Source organism: Pinus tabuliformis, chromosome 8, assembly GCF_031772625.1.
Source record: "Pinus tabuliformis cultivar Carrire ecotype Pingquan chromosome 8, CPIR1, whole genome shotgun sequence".
NCBI lineage: Eukaryota > Viridiplantae > Streptophyta > Pinopsida > Pinales > Pinaceae > Pinus > Pinus tabuliformis.
The window spans coordinates 535,475,928-535,502,000 of NC_142294.1; the positions used below are offsets into that span (position 1 = coordinate 535,475,928).

The 26,073-nt window shown below is 37.3% G+C and overlaps 1 protein-coding gene across 1 annotated transcript in view; it reads right to left on the reverse strand.

The window, feature by feature from the left end:
• LOC149236515 (pentatricopeptide repeat-containing protein At5g15010, mitochondrial-like) overlaps window positions 1-24,925 on the reverse strand; it is a 54,871-nt gene extending 29,946 nt beyond the window's left edge. The window contains exon 1 of the mRNA XM_089368938.1: window positions 24,886-24,925. Within this exon, the coding sequence (XP_089225064.1) occupies window positions 24,886-24,925 (40 nt within the window). The remainder of the gene's footprint in view (window positions 1-24,885) is intronic.
• Between the last annotated feature and the right edge of the window lie 1,148 nt (window positions 24,926-26,073).

A 26,073-nucleotide genomic window follows, 5' to 3' on the forward strand; every position in this document is an offset into this window, starting at 1 on the left:
GATGCTTCCATCACTGCGTCTATCATTTAGAACCATGATACAATACATTCAACTATTTGAAATCTAAGTGCCTTTAGAGCTAGAACATTGTAGCAGTACTTGCAAGAGTATCAAACTTGAGGGCTTCCTATGAAGACACGAAGAAAGAGGAGTATGTATAGGGAAGTGCAGGACACGTGGTTGATACTTCCAAACATTTTGAGGGCATGCGAATATAAATGTGGTATTTGTTGGATACACCGGTGTTGGTTTGTTTCAGAAAATTTCTATTTCAAATATGTTGTTTTCATGAAGTAATATTTGCAACCAAGAGGATAAAGACTTGGAATGCCTAGGACATAGTGGTGTTATTTCTTTCATGTATTTGTGATTTATTAGTATTCCACCACTAAATACTTCATTATGTAGTTTCTCGTTTAGTAATATATTACAACAGTGACTTGTTAAAGTAAAAATATTTCGGTTTGTTTGAACACCAAAAACAGGAAGGAAATTATCTTTGAATCAGAAAAATGGAATATATTTTAAAAAATAAGTTTTTTGATCAAATATTATATAGGCCCATTGCCCATAAATATATGCCCTATATTGCATGAATTAATGGAAGAAAACAATTTCTTAGGTGCAGCCTTGTGATGGGTTGCTCCATAATCAATTATCAATTTAGGTAAGAAGTAACTTGCAATAGTAGAGATCGATTTAGCATTTCTTGTATGATTTCCAAAAGAAGATATATTGACAATTAAATTGTGTTTTTTCATTTCTGAAGCGAAGGAAACCAACTTATAAAAACAAGATTTTGAATTACCTTTCCATAAAAAGTGCATTTAAGAGGTCTATTCTTTCCTTTAAAATCTTGTTTCAGTGAGGGGTTTGAGGGGTTTGAAAAGTTAACACTCCTTTGTACTTTTCATTTGTTTGCCTTAGATGCCTTTTTATGTTGTATTCTTGAATTTGAAGGTGAGATAGCTATAAAAATTCCACAGACAAGAACACCCATTTCGATGAGTTTATCCTGCTCGCAAGTAGTTGTTCAATTAAAGCATCAAAAGCAAGCATACTCACAAAATCTTGGCCCAAGGCATCTTGAGTTCAATATAAATGTGGAAACATGTTAGAAATAATACTGAGAGGGGGGGGGGGTGAATTAGTATTATCAGATCAGATAAAACTTTTTCAATTTCATACTCAGATTCATACACGTAGCTTCAGTTAAGGATATCAGCGTATATACGCGACTTCGTTAAGGTAAACTAGCGTACATGCAGTAATCTTATGATTCAGTTAGCTTATCTTCAGTAAATGCATCTGAACATTATTAACCATATTAACAGTAAACAGGTACAGTATAACAGAACAGATCATCACACATAAGGCACACACATGAACACCATGATATAAGGTGGAAACCCAATGTGGGTGAAAACCACCTGCTGCAATTTGTTTCTATCTTCTTTTAATAAGAAACTTCTTTTACAATGTACTGGTGCAGTCCTTTACCAGCACGCAGGCTACAACCTGCAGAGGGCTACAACCCTCTTAGCTCTTGTACTAGCTGATTCATTTACTAGTACGTAGGTGCATGCCTACAGAATGCTCCAACCTTTACTCGTTCTCCAGCTGCTCCTGGAAGGGAGCTACAACCCCCTGGCTCTTGTACTGGCTGATATGTTTACCAGTATGTAGGCGCCAGCCTACTGAACTCTACGATCTTCCCGGGACCACATTTCATACATTTTCATACTGGATCCATAAAACAACCTACATCATCATCAATCAATACTGAATCACTGAAACCCTGTCAACAACAGTCACCAGAACACAGAGCAGAACCCTGAACTCTGCAACAACATTCAGAACTCACTGTATCATCAAAATCATGCATCAGAGGGCATACGCTACTTGGAAGTGCTGAACCTGCGTGTATACGCTACTTCATCAAAGTGAACCAGCGTATATGTCATTAATTACTCATACAAAAACTTCACTGCACTTCCTGACTTCAGACATAACCAGATCATTACATATACAAGGATTATAATGAGTTAGCACCCAGATCTAGTCCATCAGATCACATAAATATGAGTCATTATGATCCTGATCCAATATTAGTCCTCATCCAACAATACTGAAGCCAAACACAATCAGCCAACCAAGATATGCAGGATACAGACACCTTTAATCAATCAGAACTACCTGCAACCTTAAAAATCATAGCTCAATTGGTATACGCTACTTGGACAAACCCAACCTGCGTGTATACGCTCTTTTGCCAAAGACAACCTGCATACAGATATGAAAATCGTAACTTATAATTCCACAGCTATATCAGACATCAAAACATACCCAGATCATAACAATAAACATGCGTCAATAGATCTAGTCTATCCACAGCCAAAACCATATGAAGATAATCATTCCAAGCCTTGAGATCCCATTCCATAGTTCATCATCCTCCACATGAGTGAAACCATGGTTCAGATCACCAACCCATAACCAGCATTTGGATCTCATACTTCGTCCGATATTCATTACACACTTACCCTCTTTGGCCTAATGATCTTCTTCTTATATAGGTTTAGGCCTTTCATAATACCACAGTCCAAAACCATAGTAAAACAATACCATCAACTCAATACTAGGGATCAACACGTCTGTCGAGATACTTTGGTCCAAAAGCATAGGCTCAAGTACCGAGGACTAACTACCACAGACCAAAAGTAAGCTTTCCGACACATACGCTCTTTTCCGTTCATGAACCTGCGTGTATACCCTACTTGGTATATAGCGAACCTGCGTATACGCGACTTGGTATATAGCAAACCAGCGTGTATACGTGACTTGGGCTTCATGAACCTGCGTGTATGAATTTTCTCTTCTTCTTATAGTCTGATCATCAATTCCTTGCTGCTGACCTTCTGCACTATGATTTGTCATCAGTGTGGTTTGCCATCAAGGACAACACTTATCTCATAATGCCAACAATCTCCCCCTTTGGACTTGATGGCAAAGCTAACTTGTCACACTTAGAACTATCATCTGATTCCTTTGAGCTGTTCTCCATCAGTCATATCTGATATCTCTTCTGAAGATTCATCCAATTATAAATAAGTGAGATGTTCTTCTATGAGTGGGTTGCCATCAAGTACAGCACATGCACCATAATGCCAACAATCTCCCCCTTTGGACTTGATGGCAACAACTTCAAATCACTCTCCCCCTTTGACATCAAGGGCAAAGGGTGGACCAAGATATTCTCTTTCCTTGATAAACATTCTGCTGTCCATACTCCCCCTGAGTACCTGCTGAAATCTCCAAATGTGCTCCCCCTTTGTATATGCCAAAGTGTACCAATCTGTCCATGCTCCCCCTGAGTACATGCCAAGTCTCTGTACTGCTGAAGTGTGTTGTTCATGCTCTTCCTGACTGAAGGCAAGATCTGCAAAAAGATGTTCTTTAAGAAGAACCATGACTTATACATTATAAGAGACCTTCCTATCACCAAAAGACTCAATACATACATCCATTTCCCAATCATGTGGGGATATACTAGAATTGACGCATCCACCCAACCAAGTGGGGATACATCAGAAGTTTACAAATGATAAAACAAGAACATTACATCTTCATCCCAGGCATAGTGGGGAAACCAATATAGGCCGTTACATGACCTTGACACCATGAAAGAGATACCACAAAAGAGATATATGTCATAGAGACGAAATATCTAGAGCAAGACTTATGAAAGTCACCAATAACTACTATTAGCAGCATCTGACAATCACTGTATATATCAGCAACCATGTTCTCCTTCTGTTCTTCTTTCTGCAGCTGATCCACCTGAACCAAAACAGCTTGAGTACTTGAACCAAAAGCTTCTAAGATAATGCCAACAATGCATTATTGGAAGATTATCTGCTCCCCCTGAACCTGTGCCAGATGGTCTCTGTCAGACCCATATCAGACTTTCTGCAACCAACATCTGTCCCTGCTGATTTCCTTCAAAACTCCATATACGCGTCTGTATCCACATAAACAAGCATATATACGCGGATAGGCCTTATGAAACTCGCGTACAACCATTTCCATATCAGCAACCTGTAAATGTCCTGCAACAAGGTATGTCTGAACATAGATGTCAACTCCTCCTTTTAAACATCATCATGAAATCATTCACATTATATGTGAAACCACCATAGCCATTACATCAATGTCAAGATCTACATGATCCAAGTATCATTACTTGGGAAAATTTGCATCAATCAACATATGTAATTATCAACCTATCATATAGATAAGAACTCATCACCATGTCTCCAACAAAGCAACTTTGAGTAGTTATCCATGTATCAGCACTATATATCTTGAGCTCAAGCTCACTTGACAAAACATATTGATATCATCAACAACAACAATCCTTATCCACAAGAGTGCCTGCATCATAACTATATGCATATGATGATAGCAGCATATGAGTGACTCATCATCAAGTGAGGAAGATGTGTATTCAAGCTTTGTACTTCTCCTTATCCTTATGAAGATCACCATGTAAGCACCATATATGCATCATCAAAGAATCAACCATAAATCTGATCTGAACATCAACTATGTATCCCCAAGAATCATATGAGATTTTATCATGGACAAATCATAACCACATCATAGCAAGATATACCATTTAGCCATATAAGCATCATCACCAAGGACTATTAACCATAATGCCAACAACGAATTATTAAAGGCATATGCTCCCCCTCAACCTGTGCCATCTGTTAGATCTGATCATGCATATATCAACAATAAGCATCAAGACATCATCAAGTCAGGATCAAAACGCTTCTAGACATCTTACCAGTATCAAAACATTTCCACACATCCTCAGCAGACTGTAACTATTAATCAATAGAGCAGATAATAGACTGAATCATATCAGGTCCTTTTTTCTGAGCCTGTCCCCACTGCTTTTCCTCAGACTGACATATATGCGACTTTGCAGTGTCTAACTCATGTATATATGCGACTTCCCTTTATGGAACTTGCGTATGAGATTCAGGATACTGAAGTTTTACACCTTCAACTCCCTCTGAGTCTGTTATGTCTGTGCTGTGCCGTATCTGAGTACATTGTGTTGTGTAACATCTTTCTGACTGTACTTCCTTCTTCTTCCATATCTTCAAGTGTGATGATGTTTTCTCCTTTTGGTGTGATGTCGGTCCTTTGTTCCTGCATTCCTTTGCTATATGTCCAAGATTGTTACATGCACAACATCTTACATGTTTCATATTCCTCCTGTAGCAATCAGCAGCTTTGTGACCAAACATATTGCAAGCAAAGCAATATCCGTTAAAGTACCTTGAATGTGATGATCTTTCTGCATGATGGTCTTGAACTCTTTTTCTTCCACATCTGGCTGCAACATGTCCAAGATTATGGCATACATAACATTCAACATTATTCATAGGAGGAGTAAAAGATTTTCTTTGAAGATTTTCTTTCCTTGGTTGATGATGAGATTGACCTTTCATCTCTCTTTTCTCCTTGTTGATCATTTTAGATTTCTCTTTAGAGTTCCTTGCCTCACCTTGTGAACTAGATTCACCTTCAACAGATTCATGAAAACCAAGACCAGTCTTGATAGCAGGAGACCTTTGACTACTAAGAATATCATCCAAGGCTTTAGTACTATCTTGAAATCTCAATAGTTTATCCTTTTCTTCTAATTTACCTTTCAAGATATTTACCTCAACTTGAAGTTGTTCCTCCTTTTCTAGACATTGCTTCTTCATGTCTTCTTCAGCTTTCCTTCCTTCTTCCAACTAATGCCTTAGTTTGAGAATCTCCTTTTCTTGTTCTTCATTCAGATCCTGCTGCATTTGACGAACTCGGGAGGCACATTCTAGTTGAGATTTTAAGCTGATATCTTCGTTTACCTGTTTTTCAATAGCTTGGAGTAGATCTTTATTCTGCTTCTTTGATTCTTCAAGATCTTCCTTTAGCGAGCGGATCGTGGCTTCAAGACTTTCATAGTAACTGGATCTATCTCTGAGTTTCTTAATGGTTGTGCTTCTTTCAATGACTTCATCTCTTAATGATGTCACTTCACCCTGCAACTTTTGACATTGATTTTTCTTGTCCTTGAGTAACTTTCTTACCTTGTTTCCTTCCTCTGATTGAGCTTTTAGTTTGTTAACTTCTTCTTTGAAAGCACATTCCCTTTTGTTCAATAGATCTTGTTGATCTTTAATTTTGTCTGTAAGCCTTCTAAATACTGCCTCTATTTGATACTTTTCTTGCTCACCCATAAAAGCATGTTCAGTAGTTTCACTATCACTTCCATCTCTTTCACAAGGAAATATAGCTGGAACATCAGAGGATAACACATTCATACCTGATAATGATTCTAAATCTGATTCTGAATCTGAAGAGCTTCTTATATCTAATCCCCAATCGATTCTCCCACTGTCATAGTCCTTCTAAGATGTCTTCTTCTTCTTATGAGCTTTCTTCTTAAGCTTCTTTCCCATTGTTCCACGGATCTCCTTCAAGCGATCAAGCTTCTATCAAAGGACCTGCTCTGATACCAATTGTTGGAAATAATACTGAGAGGGGGGGGGGGGGTGAATCAGTATTATCAGATCAGATAAAACTTTTTCAATTTCATACTCAGATTCATACACGCAGATTCAGTTAAGGATATCAGCGTATATACGCGACTTCGTTAAGGGAAACTAGCGTACATGCAGTAATCTTATGATTCAGTTAGCTTATATTCAGTAAATGCATCAGAACATTATTAACCATATTAACAGTAAACAGGTGCAGTATAACAGAACAGATCATCACACATAAGGCACACACATGAACACCATGATATAAGGTGGAAACCCAATGTGGGTGAAAACCACCTGCTGCAATTTGTTTCTATCTTCTTTTAATAAGAAACTTCTTTTACAATGTACTGGTGCAGTCCTTTACCAACACGCAGGCTACAACCTGCAGAGGGCTACAACCCTCTTAGCTCTTGTACTAACCGATTCATTTACTAGTACGTAGGTGCATGCCTACAGAATGCTCCAACCTTTACTCGTTCTCCAGCTACTCCTGGAAGGGAGCTACAACCCCCTGGCTCTTGTACTGGCTGATATGTTTACCAGTACGTAGGCGCCAGCCTACTGAACTCTACGATCTTCCCGGGACCACGTTTCATACGTTTTCATACTGGATCCATAAAACAACCTACATCATCATCAATCAATACTGAATCACTGAAACCCTGTCAACAACAGTCACCAGAACACAGAGGAGAACCCTGAACTCTGCAACAACATTCAGAACTCATTGTATCATCAAAAATCATGCATCAGAGGGCATATGCTACTTGGAAGTGCTGAACCTGTGTGTATACGCTACTTCATCAAAGTGAACCAGCATATATGTCATTAATTACTCATACAAAAACTTCACTGCACTTCCTGACTTTAGACATAACTAGATCATTACATATACAAGGATTATAGTGAGTTAGCACCCAGATCTAGTCCATCAGATCACATAAATATGAGTCATTATGATCCTGATCCAATATTAGTCCTCATCCAACAATACTGAAGCCAAACACAATTAGCCAACCAAGATATGTAGGATACAGACACCTTTAATCAATCAGAACTACCTGCAACCTTAAAAATCATAGCTCACTTGGTATACGCTACTTGGACAAACCTAACCTGCGTGTATACGCTCTTTTGCCAAAGACAACCTGCGTACAGATCTGCAAATCCTAACTTATAATTCCGCAGCTATATCAGACATCACAACATACCCAGATCATAACAATAAACATGCGTCAATAGATCTAGTCTATCCACAGTCAAAACCATATGAAGATAATCATTCCAAGCCTTGAGATCCCATTCCATAGTTCATCATCCTCCATATGAGTGAAACCATGGTTCAGATCACCAACCCATAACCAGCATTTGGATCTCATACTTCGTCCGATATTCATTACACACTTACCCTCTTTGGCCTAATGATCTTCTCCTTATATATGTTTAGGCCTTTCATAATACCACGGTCCAAAACCATAGTAAAACAATACCATCAACTCAATACCAGGGATCAACACGTCTGTCGAGATACTTTGGTCCAAAAGCATAGGCTCAAGTACCGAGGACTAACTACCACGGACCAAAAGTAAGCTTTCCGACATGTATGCTCTTTTCCATTCATGAACCTGCGTGTATACCCTACTTGGTATATAGCGAACCTGCGTATACGCGACTTGGTATATAGCGAACCAGCGTGTATACGCGACTTGGGCTTAATGAACCTGCATATATGAATTTTCTCTTCTTCTTATAGTCTGATCATCAATTCCTTGCTGCTGACCTTCTGCACTATGATTTGTCATCAGTGTGGTTTGCCATCAAGGACAACACTTATCTCATAATGCCAACAAAAAAAACACTGAATAAAACTTGCCTAACTTAGAGAGCACTGCCAAAATGAGTTGTTCATCACTTTTATCAATTTTACAATCTTTTAATTGAGGCCAGAGAGATAGAACTTGGAGATGAAACCTTAAGTAGTATCAAAATTAATAGGATTGAGAGTAATTAATTCATTTTCCAATTGATGACCACAAATTGCATCCATTTTTCCTTTATGCTTCCATCACTTTGCCTATCATTTAGAACCAAGATACAATACATTCATCTATTTGAAATATGAGTGCCTTTAGATCTAGAACTTTGTAGCAATACTTTCAAGAGCATCGAACTTGAGGGCTTCCTATGAAGACATAAAGAAAGAGGAGTGTGTAAATGGAAGTGCAGGACACATGTTTTATACTTCCAGACATTTTGAGGGCATGCCAATAGAAATTTCATTGTTGTTTGATACACTGGCATTGGTTAGTTTTAGAAAAGTTCTCTGTCAAATATGTTTTCATGAAGTAATATTGCTAACCAAGAGGATAAAGACTTGGCATGCCTAGGACATAGTGGTGCTATTTCTTGCATGTATTTGTGATTTATTAGTATTCAACCACTAATAACTTCATTACGTAGTTGCTCGTTTAGTAATATATTACAACAATGAATTGTTAAAGGAAAAAGATTTCGGTTTGTTTGAACGGCATAAACTAGAAGGAAATTTAGCTTTGAATTAGAAAAATGGAATATATTTTGAAAAATATGTTTTTTTAATCAAATATTATATAGGCCCATTGCAAGATCATTAAAAAAAACAGTGATGACAATAAGAAATGATTTTGGACACAATGAATCACATAACTATCCAGCTCAAAAACATGATAACACATTCAGTTTTGTCTGCATTAGAGAAAAATGAATGAGTAACATTAAGTTTGATTTGAATATTTATAGAATCATTTCAGAGATTCTAAATGGAATTTGCATGTGCTAATCTTGCTCAATTAATTACAGGGAAAACAAGGGGCATACATAATTTGTTGGCTTCTGGGAATTGGATTCCTTTTCTCTTGGAATGGTACACTGACAATTGAATATTACTATGTTGAAGCTATATTCCCAGTTAGTATCACAATTTACAAAGTTTTGTCTTATTATTTTCTAGTTTATTGTTGTAATCTTGTGTCAGCAATACTTTGCTCCACCCATTAGATTTCTACTGACTAGTTTTATTGTTGAAGTGTCACTGCTTCTTAAAGATAACTAGAGGAAATGATACAACTACAAAAGTGAAGCATGAAACATTCTTAATAGAAATTTCTAGCTCCGATGTGTTTGATTATGTTGGATAAAATCAAAATTGCAATGTACCATAAGCATGGGAATTCAAAATATTGGGATAGAAATGTGTGCGTCTATTTGCATTTATTACTTTAGCTGAAGATAACATTTCATGAAAAAATGTTGTACACTGAGAACATAGTAGGTACAAAATTTATTTTATGGTGACGTTTTATTTTCTTTGTTTATATAGGTCATCTGGCCACATAGTGGTCACTATTTCCCAACTAAAGAAAACTTGTTCGAGTTTCTTGCTTTTATGGGGAAAAATGACATTAACAATATTGCTGATGTTGAGGTATATATCATATAAATCTTTTATAGTCTACTTTAGTTTATATTCCAGTGTTCATCGACTTTCATGTCTTATACTTTGCATTGTATCTCTTTTTTCAGGAAAAGAACTCAATATTGATGGTAAGAAGCAGCAGTTGAGGAAAGAGGAGAACAATAACACTAGAGCGAAAAAATGAAAATTAAAGAGAAAGAGAAGAGCATTGGTCTAGTGGTACCCATAGAGCCAATATCCTGCATAAGACACACATAAAGACTAATGGTCAAATCTTCAGAGTTGGTGAATTCACCTGCAATGCCTTGGCAACACAATGATAATGTTTTGAAGCGATGAAACAATATTTCATGTGTAAATTGTACTCCAACCAATATTAAGTTGGAAACTCATATTTTAATACTTGACATTTTATATAATATAATTTATGTGGTTGGAATTATTTATAGTTGCACTTGATATTACTTAGTATTGTAATTAACATATGTAACTTTGCGTTTTCATATTATATGAACATGTACATTGTATGCCATTTTTTTTTTTAATTTAGTTGAAAAATCATACTAATTAATTTATGCCGATTAATAATGAAACCATAAAATCAATATAAAACTACTAAATTAGTAGTTTATGTTTATTAATGATGAACACATAAAATGAATATACTACTAAATTAGTTGCTTATAACAATTGTTAATGAAAATAAATGAAATGAATATAAGCTACTAACGTAGTAGTTTATATAATGAATATGATACTACCAAAAAATATAAATGACTAATTCAAATGATAAATTTGTGATTACAAATAACGACTAAATTTTTCATATATACGACTATTAATAGCTAATTTACAGTATCTTATAACATGACTAAAATTTAGTCATATATCTTTGGTCATTAATTGGTTTTCTCGGGTGATCTTTTAGTAATATATTTGTTGTATATTTCGTCATTAATTGTGACAATTAATGACCAAATCAATGATTAAATCAATGACCAAATCAATGACTAAATCAATGACTAAATTAATGACTAAATTAATGACCAAATTAATGACTAAATTAATGTCTAAATTAATGACTAAATATACTACTAGATAATAAAATTGAGACAACCAATTAATGACTAAGCTAAAAACGACTAAAAGTTGGTCGCGTTATAAGATATTGTAAATTAGCTACTATTGGTCACCGACCGAAAAATAGTCATTTATATGAAAATTTTAGTCATTTTTTTAGTAATTAATTAGTCATTTTCTACTAGTGGATCCTGCACCACTGCCAGTGTCTCGATCAAATCCAAATCCTGGAGAACTGCTCTCCTAACATTTCTCCGCGCTAGTCCATCTGCCTCCTGTTGGTGTCTGATAGGTCGAACAATACCAACGTCTATATGCATGAGAATGATTTTAGTTTAGTCTTGGAAACATCAAAAACACAAAAACATGTAGAAACTTAAAAAACAAAAACATTTGGTCAAAAACAATTTACCTATAGCACCCCATTGAGTGCCCATTGGTAAACTCAACTCTGGATCTCCACGAAAATCCATCCCTGTGTATGGATGCTCCTTGATGACAATGTGTTTTTGATCGAGCCATCTAAAGAATGTAGTAGAAAATGTAATCGATGATTGACCAACATGTCTAGCCATCAATTCGACCCACCTCCACATCCGTGGATCTCTAGGACCAACTACACCCAGTGTTACATGCTGAGGTTGCATCAATGGAATTCTCTCTAAGGTAAAAGCGATTAAGAGTTATCCATTTCATCTTACCACTTTTTACCTTTGTCATCTATTCTTTCAGTGAAGAAAGTACAACCTCACACCAGTTTAATAGAGTTGGTTCAAGACACTGAAGTGCATACTGCATGTATGATCTATTCACCAGAGGAAGTGTCACACTACCTAGGAACTTTGCGATAGTGAAAAGGATTGCTCTCAAAGGAAAATCACAAATATCTTTGATGATTATCTTTTAGTCTTTGCTAGGCTGTGTACCTGACCGACAGAATTGTTGAACATAGTCCCTCACTGATTCACCCCCATGGGAAGAACCTGAAAGAGAAATGGGGGCACCACGTCTCTACAACCCTGTAAGAAAGTAAACATCATCGATCATAATAGGGACCACCTTGTCCCTTATGTGAAAAGACTGGTCCATTGGATCCCATACACGAACTAGGAACTACAATAGTTATGATTTTTGCCTCATCCAAGACAACCTGAAGTATTTGAGCAACCCACAGTTTTTGAGGGCCTCAATAGTACTTGGATCATTTAGGGCAACCATGTCTTGTTCTTCATGCTCTTTTTCTCACCAAGTAATAGACATTTTGATCTGATGAAAGCCTGAAATGAAACCATAAGCTTAGTTAGGATCCATTTCAAGCAAAAAACTGGAGAAATTTTGGGCCAAACAGGTGAAACAAGTTTGTGAAACTTGCCCAGCACAGCCTAGGCAAGGAGACAGTGCACTGTAGAGTAGCTACCCTTCTATTTGGGTGCTCTACAACATAGTTTTTGACATGGAAGGTTGCGCTGATCCCAGGGCGAAATATTCTAACCCCATGGGCCTTAAAAGCCCTAAAAATATGCATGAAACTGTAAAAGAATGACATGAAAAGAAAGAGGAGGGGTAGATATTCTACCTAGTCTAGATGACACAAAAAATTATCTACAAAATCTCTCGCAATCAGCTGTTGAAGATCGAGGTAAAAAACAAGGTCAGAGCACAAACTGAATGGTAAATATCAAATGGTGAAAATAACATGGTAAATTCTTGTTTTATGTTTATTTCATGATCATTTAATGAGTAAACTTTAGTATTTACCTATTTTTACCAATGAAATAGGTATGTTTGATCCATTTGGTGTTTCTTTGAACAGATTTACAGCTGACTTACAGAATTTGACGTGAACGATTGTGAATTGTACTTTGACCACAGAGTATAATTTTATCTCTTTTTCGAGCTCCGTTAAACATCGAAAAAGGAACCCCCTTGGAGTCCTCTTTAAGCTCTTTTCAGACTCTTTAAATTTGAAAATATTGCCGAGTGCTTGTCCCTTCCAACTTGTTAAAGGATTGGAAACGACATCTACTCAGTATAAGTTTAAACCTTTTCTGGACTGAGATATATTATTTAGGAAAAAGGAATACGTTGATCGAACATGATCAATAGGTTCTCTCTTGTATTTTTTTATGCTTTTTCGGACTTGGGAGACAAATTTACGAAAAAGAGCTTGTGGAGTTTTCTTTTTTCCCCTTTTCAATCTCTCTAAACATGAAAAGGACCGAGTTCTCATTGTTGTTAAACTCGTTAAAACATCAAATAGTGACAAACTTGTCCATTATGACAAGACCGAGTTTCACCTTCTCTAGACTCATTAAAACATGACATAGCGATGGATTCACCCGAAGGGTGGAATTATGGAACAAGCATATGTTATCCTCCTCAAGCTTGATTAAAAAATAAAGAGGTACTCGTCGATAATAACTGGGGAAAATGGGAAAAGGGGTAAACCACTTTATGGCAGCAAGTTTCTCTTGAACATGACACTTTCACTTCATCACTATGACTATTTGGGTTGGGTTATCTGCTTGATGGTCATCATACCTTGGACTATCATACCATCTATTACTTTGGTTTTGGGTCAATGCTACCAATTCATTCAGTGTCGCCGACATGTTCAAGAGAGGTCACTCAGTTAAAATTCATCATTTGCAATACTCATAAAACTTCATTTTCATGACCGCCATTCCTGAACCTTGTGTCGTCAGCCACATTCCGTCTCTAAAAAATCATTACACTCGTTTCGTGTCATTGATGTGGGATACATCAAGGCCCTCCTGTGACGAGTCACTTATTGTTGACATCAACACATTATCGAAGAAGTTGACTTAGAAACACCCTTTCAGTACCTTGGAGCTTGCATACATCAATGGTAGGTTTCTCGCTTCCGGCGATAGGTTGACATCATTGACCTTTGACCGAAAGACTTTGTATGGTGTTTGACATCAAAACATCCATTCACACCATGTAGAATGTACTGCAGTACCTTGAGGATCATTATCATTATCGATGATATCTCTCGCTTCTTTTAACGGCTTACATCATTGAGTAGTAATCAGGCGGTGTCTTCCGATGTTCGACTTCAAATCACATATTCGCATGGTTAGACTCGTACTTGAGCAAATGATTGAACGAGATAGAAGACCCTGGATCTAGTTTCATCCATCCGAGATACAATTTCAGGAAAGTACTAAATCATTTTTACAATGGCTTTACATTGATGGTCGTCCCGTCATGGGTCTATGTCCGTAGACGACTATCTATGTAATTGTAATGAAATTTTATATGCTGAGCATGGGTATGCCTTCCCTCAGCGATTCATGAAAAAATTCAAAATATCATGATATTATATATTGTAATTGATGCAGGTCACCATCCGCTTCGAAACTTCCTCATCACATCGTAAAGCATATCACTCGACATTAATATTTTCGACTTCATGCTTTAGGGGCAAACTCTTATAGGTCTATTTGGGCACATCACTCCCAACATCTAGATCAGTACTATTAGGACTCATCAAAACATAATTCAGTTCCTACATGCCCTAGACAAATCATCACTTTGAACTCCTCCTTCCCTGAGAGTTTCCTGGCCTGAAGCCCTCCATAAATCCTCCTTGAGGGACTAGCGCAACCTTGGTTAGGGGTAAGTGTGCTTCAATGCAGGTAGGCCCATGTCAAGGTTCATTTCAGAGCACTTAGGCCCACTTTGACCTGCGCTGGGGGAGATTGAACCAAATTTTCATAAGGTTCTGGGAATATTCTTATCTTCTGGAGCCTTCTAGAAGATTTCCACACTTATCATCTCTTATGAGCTCGAAATTAGATAGGGAATGAGTTAAGTAACCTCCTATCCTTTCATCCCTTCCTCCATGGAAACTAACTCTAAGTTTGGAAGGCCATTAAATACCCTCATTTATGACCAAACCACCACCATTTTCCTATAAATTGAGCCCTCATCTAAGTGATCAGGGGCTGGACTTTGAGAATTTATAAGGAGATACTATTGGTGTGAGGTTTGATATTGTAAGCAAGTATTGTTATGTTTCCGGAGTGTTGTGCTTTAGATGTGATGTTGGTTGGAACCTAAGCTAGAGGAGTGACAATGGATCAGACTTCATGATTGTAACTCTTCCTTCTACTTAATAAAGTTGTTTACACCTTTTCCCATATTATTGTCTTAATGTATGATGATTATATGTGTAAATTCTTTCAATTCCATTTTATTATAGTAGATATACCTCTTGCTTTGATTGTTTTTTGTCCTCTGTTTATGATTGCAAGTACTTGTTGAGTAGATTAAGTTCGAGAAGGAGCGACAACAGGAAAACAAAGGAGACAAATGGAAAGAGAAAGATAACAAGTAGGTACCTTGTCTTATTTATCTTCTATAGAAAAAGGATAAACACTTTAAATTTGTTGCTCTAGGTGTAGCTACCCACCTAGGTAAATTTTATTTATCCGTAGATGCAAAATTCCACATAACAAGGGGCATCGAGTGTCATATTACAGTGAGACACTTTCAGACATAGTATGAAAGTATCCCACCTATGATAAAGAGATGTATTCCATTATGAAAGCCTGCTAACAATGGAAGCATTACATTCTGGGGAAGGAAATGATCAACCACACAAACCACCGACCCCCACAAATCATACAAACATAAGGGAAGTTACAAAATGATCTCCATTAGGAATGGTCCACATGCATGCAACAATTCCATTTGAAATTAAGTACAAGAAATGCAACACCAATAATGTTGCAGACTACCTCAATCGACTGCCAATCATTCTGTTGATCACTGTGCTCAACTCTTGTGGGCACGAGACTTTGAGGTGGCTGCATCTTTACATGAGCGATCTAGAATTCAACAACACATACCAGACGCTCCTAGAAGGCAAGTAAGTTCCAATTTTTCACCTCCAAGATACACTATGATGCCACCTAGGACACATTTGTATTCCCTCAAGTGAGCATGCCAAGATGATTTGGGAGGTGCACTACAGTCGAGTCGCTAGACATTTCGAGGTAGAGAAAATAATGGCAGTGTTTCTGAAGTATTTTTATTGTCTAAACCTTCGACATGATGTTTGGAAGTACAACATATCCTGCAATGTCTATGCCATTGCCAAACCAACCATCAAAAAACAAGGCCTATATAATCCTTTTCCTACTCTTAGTCAATCTAGGGAATCCATATCCATGGATTACATGTCGAGCCTTCCTTCTACTAAGCATGGAAATGATTGTGTTTTCGTGGTCATCGACATATTATCTAAGATGGCCATTATGGTAGCCTACAAGAAGAGTATCACAACAAAAGCCTCTACTAAGCTCTTATTTGAATGAGTGTGGGTACACTTTGTTATCCCACATTCCATTATCTTAAATAAGAAAAGAGGTTCCTAAGTACATTTTGGTCAAGTCTCTAGTCAATATTGGACACCAAGCTCACTAAGTCCACGACTTTCCACCCCCAAATTGATGGCCAAATAGAGGTCGTCAATAGGATGATAATACACATTTTGCACATGTACAAATCGAAGCATCCACACACATAGGATGAAATCCTCCCCTATGTCTAGCACAACTACAATAGAGCTATCCATATCTCAACTGGCCACAACCCCTTTCAGGTGGGGTATGGATTCCAACCACTATGTCCCATTGATGTGGCCATACCATTTACAATTACTCAGGTTGATTCGTTTCATGTCCAGTCCAAAGCTAACGGGGCTAACAATTTTATTGATTGCATTTAGCACATCCACTAACAGGTCCATGACATATTGGACATAGCCAATGCTAAGTACGAGTAGCGACATGATTAACATCGGGCGCCACACAAATTCCAGGTAGGCAATAAAGTTTGTCTACATTTGTAGAAGGAGTGCCTGATTGGGCCCCACTGCAAGATTCACCCGCTCCAATATGGGTCATACATCATCACCAAGGTTGTAGGGGACAATGCCTTCAAGCTTAGTATTCCACTTTTCCTTGGCCTGCACCCAGTGTTCAATGTAGACCACCTTCGGACATACTTTCCACCATTACTGGACACATTTGACATTGCAGAACAACTAACACCAATAGAGTTAAAACTAGACTGCATGGAATAGGCCACAACTGATCGGATCATGGACAAAAAACTCAAGAACACTTGCCAATAGAAGATCCAACTGTATCGAGTTATCAAAGTTGGCCAATTCCTGCACCAAGGCAAGTGGCTCACCAGGGACTAAGTTTAGCAAAATTTTCCCCATCTCATGGAGGCACTCAACTCAATGGGGACCATTGCTTCCTAAGGGGGGAGGATTGATCCAGGTGGATATTTCTATCCACCCGCTTATTCCACTTGGATCCCCACAATTGTTTCTTTTAGTTTTTTAGTTTCCTTAATTGTAGCACAATTTATTATTTTTGGCAGTTTTCAAGTCCTCAACTTCTGGAGCCGTTTTGAGGCCCTAAACGACATTTTTTGGAAAATGGGAGTGTGTTATCAACTTTTGTAGTTGAAAATTGTAGTCGGATATATATTTCTAACGAGGTATCATGTGTGTTAAACGAAGATTGTATGCCAAAGTTACGACCCCGGGAAATTGATGTATCAATTTACCCCAACAGGTCCCACAATTTTGGTGCTTCATCTCCTATTGTTAGGTTTTTAGATGTTTAGGGTTTTCCATTGTTTCTCAATAATAAATAGGCCTTCAAGCCTCATTGTAACACAATTCAGAGGCATGTAGCTGCCACATCTCTTCTCTCAGAGATAAGATACCATCGCCCAAGCTAATTTATTTCCATTTTGTATGTAAGCATATTTCAATTCTTTGATATTAATGAAATGAAGTGTTATTTCTGCTGCAACTTTATATTTATGATTAGATCTATATTTTGTTGGTTCCTATTTAAGTTCAGATCAAATATTTCCTTGAAAAATGAATTCCATGGAATAAAAGATTGGAAAACTAACTTAATTCCTAAATGCAATGATTAGAATTTCCCTCTCTCATCCATTCATTCATTCATTCATTCAACCAAGTGTAAAATTTAAATTATTTGACCTCAAATAGATACCCTCATTGTGTGATCCATGTATGTAATGCATGCTTAACATTCATGATTCTATTAATAATCCATTCCACACAAGTGACTAGACTTAATATTCTACAAATATTTTAAGAAACTATCAAGGATTTTAACTTGATCTCTGCTATTATACAATCTATAAAAAAAACTATGCAACCAATGACGCACACAAGGAGACTCAGATTGCTCCTTCATTTAGTTCTTTTCACATATCTCTTATTACATCAGTAGAAGTGGAATTTATCTTGTATCAAGGAAGAAAACAACATTACAAATAAATAATATTTACCCTAGTTAACTTACCTACATTCACATCCCAACACACACACACACCACCACCACCACCACCATCACCATCATTAGGGAAAATATAAAAAACTGTTAGAAAATATGGGTAGATGATATCCTCTTAAGGGACATTCTCACAAGGAAAATTTCATTTCGATCTCAAGACCCATGTAATCCTCACATGCCCCTTCTGCTAACTTTTCACAACACATGAGTGAGGTCCCTTTTGCCACTTTGTAGTACCTCAAAGAACTCATCCTTACAATGTGTTACGTGCATCCAATGAGGCCCTATAGTATATTTTCATGTTCCAATTGAGTTTATAGAGTTTCAAATGTGAATTAGGGTGTAAAGCCATGGCTTTTCAACTAGATTCTCACTATCATTAGCTCTACTCAAATCTCAACTATCCTCTCTCCCTCCTTCATCTTCCTTGCCTTAATTCATCCACAATTTTATTTTTCCCATGCAAATTTTGGTCTTCCACATTCCACCATGATTTCATTCAACCCACTCCTTACATTTACTATTAAGAGGATTCTCTAACCTACCCTCTCAGACTCTCATAATTTAGGAGGTGACAATTTCCACCAACCTCCTTACAACCATTCAATGATTACCTTGGATTTATGAAAAGGGTAGAAATAAAGAATAATTCACAAGGTTGGTTTATACAGTTGGCTTGAGATTTAATAGACATGTAGAACTTCCTTATTGACCCCTTCATTATTCCCCACTCCTAGTATCATGGCCCCTATAGGCGTTCGAACCTCCATCAATGTTTCCATTTATAACACCATCCTCCCACACTTACCTACACTTACTGGTCCACCAGGGTAAATATTTGAAAAAGAGTTACTATGATATGATTCAACTCCCTAAGTACAGTTAAGGAATTGGAACCAAAAAACCAAAACTTTAAATACCTCCCTAAGGTTCTACAGGACCCCCAGGAGCTAACTAAACACTCCAGGTGCCCAACCCTTGAGTTAACTTAACTTTTCACTGACCTAGACTCTCAATCGCTCCCATGACAAGGAAAGCTAGTGGCTGAGACCCCCTAGGAACTCTCATGAGCCTGCATCTCAGCGAATATACCTCTTTTCACTTAGTTATGTACAAGCAAACCCGAGATCTGAGCCAAATTTTCAAGGCTAGGACCTAGGCCTATGCCTAGAACTTAAAGAAACTCTTAGAGATGATAAATAATAAGGAGACAAGGCCTCTAAAGTAGAAATTGAATAAGGACCTAACCGGACTCATCCTAACCATGAGAGGCATTTCATCAAATACATCATGAACATGTAACGTACATGTCATAAATACACATCTGAACATAAGGGCCTCATACTTAAATAAAGAGGCCTAGAGCCTCATTAGGATTCAAATTTTTGTTGTAAAAACTCTAGTTATTTTCGAGCTCCAGACTTGCTAAAGACATTGCTATGTAATTTTTTTTTTTGATAATGAGAGTGAGCTTTTTCTTGATCCAACATTGAGTTAATTAAGAGGATTGAAGCTCTTGGGTTAGGGTCAAACCCTAGAAGAAAAGGCTCCTCTTTTTGTATATGTATGCTTAACTTAGTTTCGTGGACTCATGATTAAATTGTCCTTAGAAGTATTTCATCGCAAGTAGTGTAGATGTGATTAGTTGTTTATTAGTTTTCTTCCATTTGTGTTTTCCTTCAGTAGCAGGTTAGAAGGGATAAAAGGATCATCACAAAACTGTCATTAGGTGTCTTGGCCTCACCTCTTCCTTCGGGGATCATGATTTGAGGAAAGGACCCCTATGCAGCCCCAAAAAGACAGATTTCTATTTTCTCATAGAATTTAGAGTTTACTGTACTTGAACTAGCATTTGATCAGTTTGCAAGTGTAGTATTTAATTACCATCTCTTCCATCTTTAGTCTTACATTAGATCTCATTAATTATTCCATTTTATTCTACAATTTTCCTCATGCATGAAGTAGATAACTAGCTCATTAAGCTTTGTTTTTATAGCTTGTTATAATTCCTCTTGTTTACATAATTTTTGGCAAATATCAATGTTTGATGCACGAAAGGTGTTTCAGAAGTAGAGAGAGATCTCATAGCAAGCGACCACCTTCCAACTTCATCCATCCATAATAATTCCTTGCTTTCACCAAGACCTTCACCAATTTCATCATTTTACATAGGAACTCCTCCAAGCATATTGAGAAAATCCAACCATCTCCCAACCTTGGTTTTGAGATCTGAGTGACACTATGAATTTTCTCACTCCATTCCACCCACCAACCACCTTCCCTAAGCCTTCAATCACCTTCAATAGCCATCATTTTTCTCTCGGCTGTATCATGTAGAAATACAGGGAATCTTGTGGATGTTTAGGACATCCTATAGGTTTTCCTGTAGTGACCTGTTTTGAGGCCGAATTGAGGGAAAACCTCTAAGAAGCCACACAAGGTGACTTGATGGTATCCCAAACCTCACAACCATCCTCCAACATCCTTAAGCCACCTGCCACATCACCAAATGAGATTAGCTTCCACACTTGATTTTCCATAAAAAGAATAAAAAGAAAAAAAGTAGATTTATTTAATTCCTTTACATGCACAATAGTGATGTTTGATGTTTTCAACTTCCATCCTTAGGATAGTAGAATTTAATGCATGTTAGCTTGGAATTCTTGTAAAGCATAGTTTCTTAGCAGTTAGTTAGGAAATGGTGTGTTTAGCATTGGATTTCAGTATTTTTCATTATTGCAGTAGACAAGATTTGTCCTAGAGTAGATTTCTCTTTCTTTCATTAGTAATCAAGATTCTTCTGAATCCATGGAAATTTTTCTTGAAAACCCTAGTGGTCTCTCTCACCGACTGAATAGTGACAAAAGGTATAACCATCACTTTTGATGGACTCACTTTGTAGTCCAAAACGTTGGGTTATTAAAACTCTTTAACAGGCCATTCCACACTCTTTCAATACTCTCAGCCTGTATGGACTCATTATTAAAAACCATTACTTTTACTTGTGTATATAGCACTGTCACCTCCAATTTTGTACGGACCCATCATTCTCAAGATTTTCTTATTCAGTTTGCTTGCTATCCTAAAAAAGTACGGGATGCTATGTTTTACTACAGGATACAAAAATACTTAGAGCAGAAATTTGTTTTTTCCATAACTTGAAAACCATGCATCCATTTGCCAAGCTATTTAAGGGGGAGATTCATATGGATGATGGTAACATGGTCAAGCAATTTTTAGCAAGTTCCAGTGCACAGTTTTCGAGAAATCCATCTCCATCACCTACATCCATTTGTTCATTTTCTTGATATCCATGCATCCATTTAAAAAGTTTTTTCATGGGGAGATGCATATGGATTATGGTAACATGCTCAAGCAATTTCAACAAATTTCAGTGCACGGTTTCCAAGAAATTGACCTCCATCACCTTCAGCCATTTTTAGTTTTTCTTGAGATCCATGCATCCATTGACCAATTTTTTTTTATGGGGAGGTGCATAATGATAATGGAAACATGCTCAGAAAATTTTAGGTCAATCCATTCTACCTTTTGGGGGATATGGACAAAACAAGTCGGCTAAAAAAAATTGTCCCAAAAACCTTCATGATTCCCTAAAAACCTACAGGATCCTACAAGAGATCCTACAGGATACAAAACAACACCTACAGGATTGGTAGTGAGCAGTTTTAAAGGGAAAAACCAGAGGTTGGCTTCATCAGATAGTGATAAGGAGACATATACAACCCTCCACATCCATCAGAGAAACATGACAAGGGGATTTAACAAGAGGAAACCCACCAACATAGTGAGGATTCATTAGCATCACCATACAATACCTACACATCAAGGAACAACATCACAAAAAAAGAGAGAAAAACACATGCAAAAAATACAAGCAATGATTTCACTCTCCAACAAACAACATCTATAGGAAGGCCATCAGGTAGGCACATGTATGCAATATTCTTGACCTCTTCTCTTCAGCATATTATAGTTCGAAACTTGTTGTCAATGCATGAAATATGAGGTTTTATAAGCTAAGGATGGGTCAGCAGTCTCAACCGCCTTTAACTAGTTAATTGCAGCTCACTCCTTCACTCATGCAATGTTGAAAATTCAAATTATGAAGGGTGATGATTTCAAGGAATGAGGACAACAGTTAAAATAAGAAATTGTTGCAAAGGCCAAGTCACCACAACACTCCAAGCCCTCCATCCACTTCATATTCACTATCTATTCATCATTCATCCATCCCATTTCATTCTTGAAAAAAAAAATAAACAGAGCATCCTCTCCATTTTCACAAACCTACACTACTCCCTTTGAGCCCTATCATCATCATCCAATCCCTCTTCATCATTTCTCATCATTCCCATATAGTTTGAAGACCTTGAAAGAGGAGGAATGACTACTACAGGAAGGCAGAATGTTGCTACAAGAAGGAAGAAAGAAAAAATTATGCTAAAACCCAAAATGATAGTGCCTAAGAGAGACCTAATCAAAACAAAGAATTCCAAGGCCATTAGGCAACCACCTAGGCCACAAGAGAGAAGAAGAAGGCAACAAAAGGAAATGAGGCATTCACCATAAAAACAAAACTCAAATTGCAGTGATGAAAAGATGTTTTCCAAGAGGTCTCCAATCTCTTTCTAGATTTTGTCCAAGGCCTAAAAATGGGAAAAAGGCATGGGAGTCAAGTTGAGGGCTTGTCCTAGGCTCAAAATATCATTTATGCTAAAAAATGGTTCCCTGTAGTTTTAATAGCGTTTCCATTAGTTTTGACAGGAATTACTACAAGATGTCCTAGTTCTCATCTAAAGGCATTTTAAAGGTTTTAGAGGTGTCCAAATGGTGGAACAAGGTAGTAGAAGGTTGATAAGGATATGGAAGACCTTGCTAAACTAGAAAATGTTCAAGAACCCATCTTGAATGAGGGGGAGAAGGCAAGCTAATGGTTTCAAGAAACAATGATTTTTCTTTTCACAAATATATTTTTGGGCTTGTCCTTGCAGAACTTACAACTGAGATTATTAACGCACAAAAGAGAGGCCACCAGGGCCATGGATGAGGAACAATGAGGTCACTAAGTTGCTCAGAGGATGAGCAACACTTTCAGTAGGGGGGTATGATGGGCCTCTAAATTAGACATAAATTAAGGCCCATACCTCTAAATTAAACATAAATTAAGGACTATGACCATCCTTCAGCATATTAAACCTCTCTTTTTATAGTAGATAATGTATTTTTAACTTTATTATATTCATTAGGAAGGTTTATGAATAATTGCATATTTGTGCCTAATATTATTTATTTTTGTGGAATATTATGAGAATATTGGCCAGATTATGAAGATTTGGAGGAGGAGATAATTTAGGGACTTGTTCACTACTACAGGAGGATCAATAATAAATAGTAAATCAACAAGATATTATGGAATTATGGCACAGATTGTGGAACTCCAATGATTGAGAAAATCTAGGAATGTGTTCCCTGCCATTTAATGCAGATTCATAGTATTGGGGACTAGATCCACAAATCAAGGGATTTTGGTGGGAAAAGTTTCCTCCATTCATGGGGAATGATTCCTAATCATTTTTTATTAGTACCAAGTCTAATTTGCCTCTAGAAAGAGATTTTCGTTAGTGTTCTTATGGAGAGAACTCGTATTTTTGCAGCTCCATTGTATTTTCTTGCAGGGATGTAATTCTATTGATGAATATAATGAAGATTGGTGTCATGTTCAGATTCTAAATCTTGTTCTCCTCCATATGTCTCTGATTTTCCTTAGGCTAGTCCATAATAGGAGCCTCAAAGCCCTTTTGTATCATTTTCTTTCCTCCTTTTCACTTCTTATTCACATGCATCTCTTGTTTTTATTTCTTTTTATTTCTGCATGGATTGAGTTAAATGGTTGATGTAAGTTATTTTGCAGGATCACAAGAATTATTTCATCCTTGGAAAAGCTTTGGAAGTTCACAGTAATCATTAAGCTACTTGGATTAGTCTCCTTATTCCCAAATCTTGATTTCTGGACCTCCTTTGTGGCAAAGAACAATAAATTTCTGCTATTTTTTAGAGCATGCTAATGAGCTTCAATCGAGTTGGTTCCACTTTTTTTTTTTTTTTTTTTTCCCGGAGAAAAAAACGAACTTTTTATATATAAAATAGATAAAAAGTTACAATCAGATGCAAAGCATTCAGTTACAGTGAGGAAACTCCCTCAGCTGACCCAGAGAAAAGATGCTCTTCTCTGAAACTATCCAAAGACAACAAAGCGTCCAGGTCCCCTGTTGATGAGAACAGGTCTATCCCTTTTGCAAAAAACAAAAATCACAACAAAGTCTCGGCCTGTAACAAGCACCAAGACGCTGTTCCGACTGAATGAGCCCGTGGGCCTCCATGAGACAGCCCACTAAAATCAATTAAAAATGCCCGAAACACTTGGGCAATGAAGAGAGAAAAAAAAAAAAATGTATCAGCATAATAACATCAGCGTTCAAAGCGCAGGAGTGGGTATACATGCGCCTGTGCCCGAAGAAGGACTGATATAACAAAACAGTAAACAAAATTTAAACATAGGGAGGCAGAACTGACTCCTGTATCTGATCATGAAGCTTTTCAGTCACTTTCCAAATGCCCAAAGCTTGCTGCAGAGCATCTTTAGATAATTTATCCGCGATTTCATTCCGATCCCTGTATATGTGTTCAATTGAAAAGGCATTAAAAGACTGTTTTAAACTCATAATTTCTTCAAGGAGAGGCCTCAGCATATAATTTTGACATCGACTGTTTCCATTAACCCATTTAACAACATTTAAAGAGTCCCCAAAGATCTGAATTGTGACGATATGTCTGTGAATAAGCCAACAGAGGAGCAACTTAAGGGCTGACAGTTCAGCGAAATTGTTTGAACCGGTACCAATGCCCACCGAAGCTGATAAAGAATGAGATTCATTTAAATGAATGATTATGCCTGCCCCTGCTGTGTTGTTTTGAGAAGCCCCATCAAAGTAGGCCCACGGGATGCTTGGACTGATTTGTTCTTCCCTGCTCTGAGACCTTTTTCTTGATTCCTCCTATTCAGGGATACTTAAAAAAATGGCTGTGCTTTGAATGGCTATAACTTCAGCTGGGAGAGAAATATCCTGAAATATGTTTCTGTTCCTGGCTATCCTAACGCCCCAGGAAATGATGGGCGGGAGGTTCCTCCAGTTCCCCTCTGAGTTCTGATTCCACCATTGTTCTCATGCAGCCATAATGGAGCCCCCCTCCCATCTAAGCTGCTTCTTTAACAAGACCTGTACCTCTTCCCACACCTTTTTAGTGAAAGGGCAACAAAGGAACAGGTGGAGAATGGTCTCAGAGTCACTTTTGCACAGCGGACATCTACCAGGACCTTGCTTAAATCTAGCTTGGAGGATGTCCCAGGATGGGACCTTCTTCTTCAGCATGCACCAAAAAAACAATCTGGATTTTTTTGGACATTTAAGCTTCCATAGAGATTTTTCCCACCAAGCAGGTTCTTCCCATCCCTTCTTCGTCATTAGAA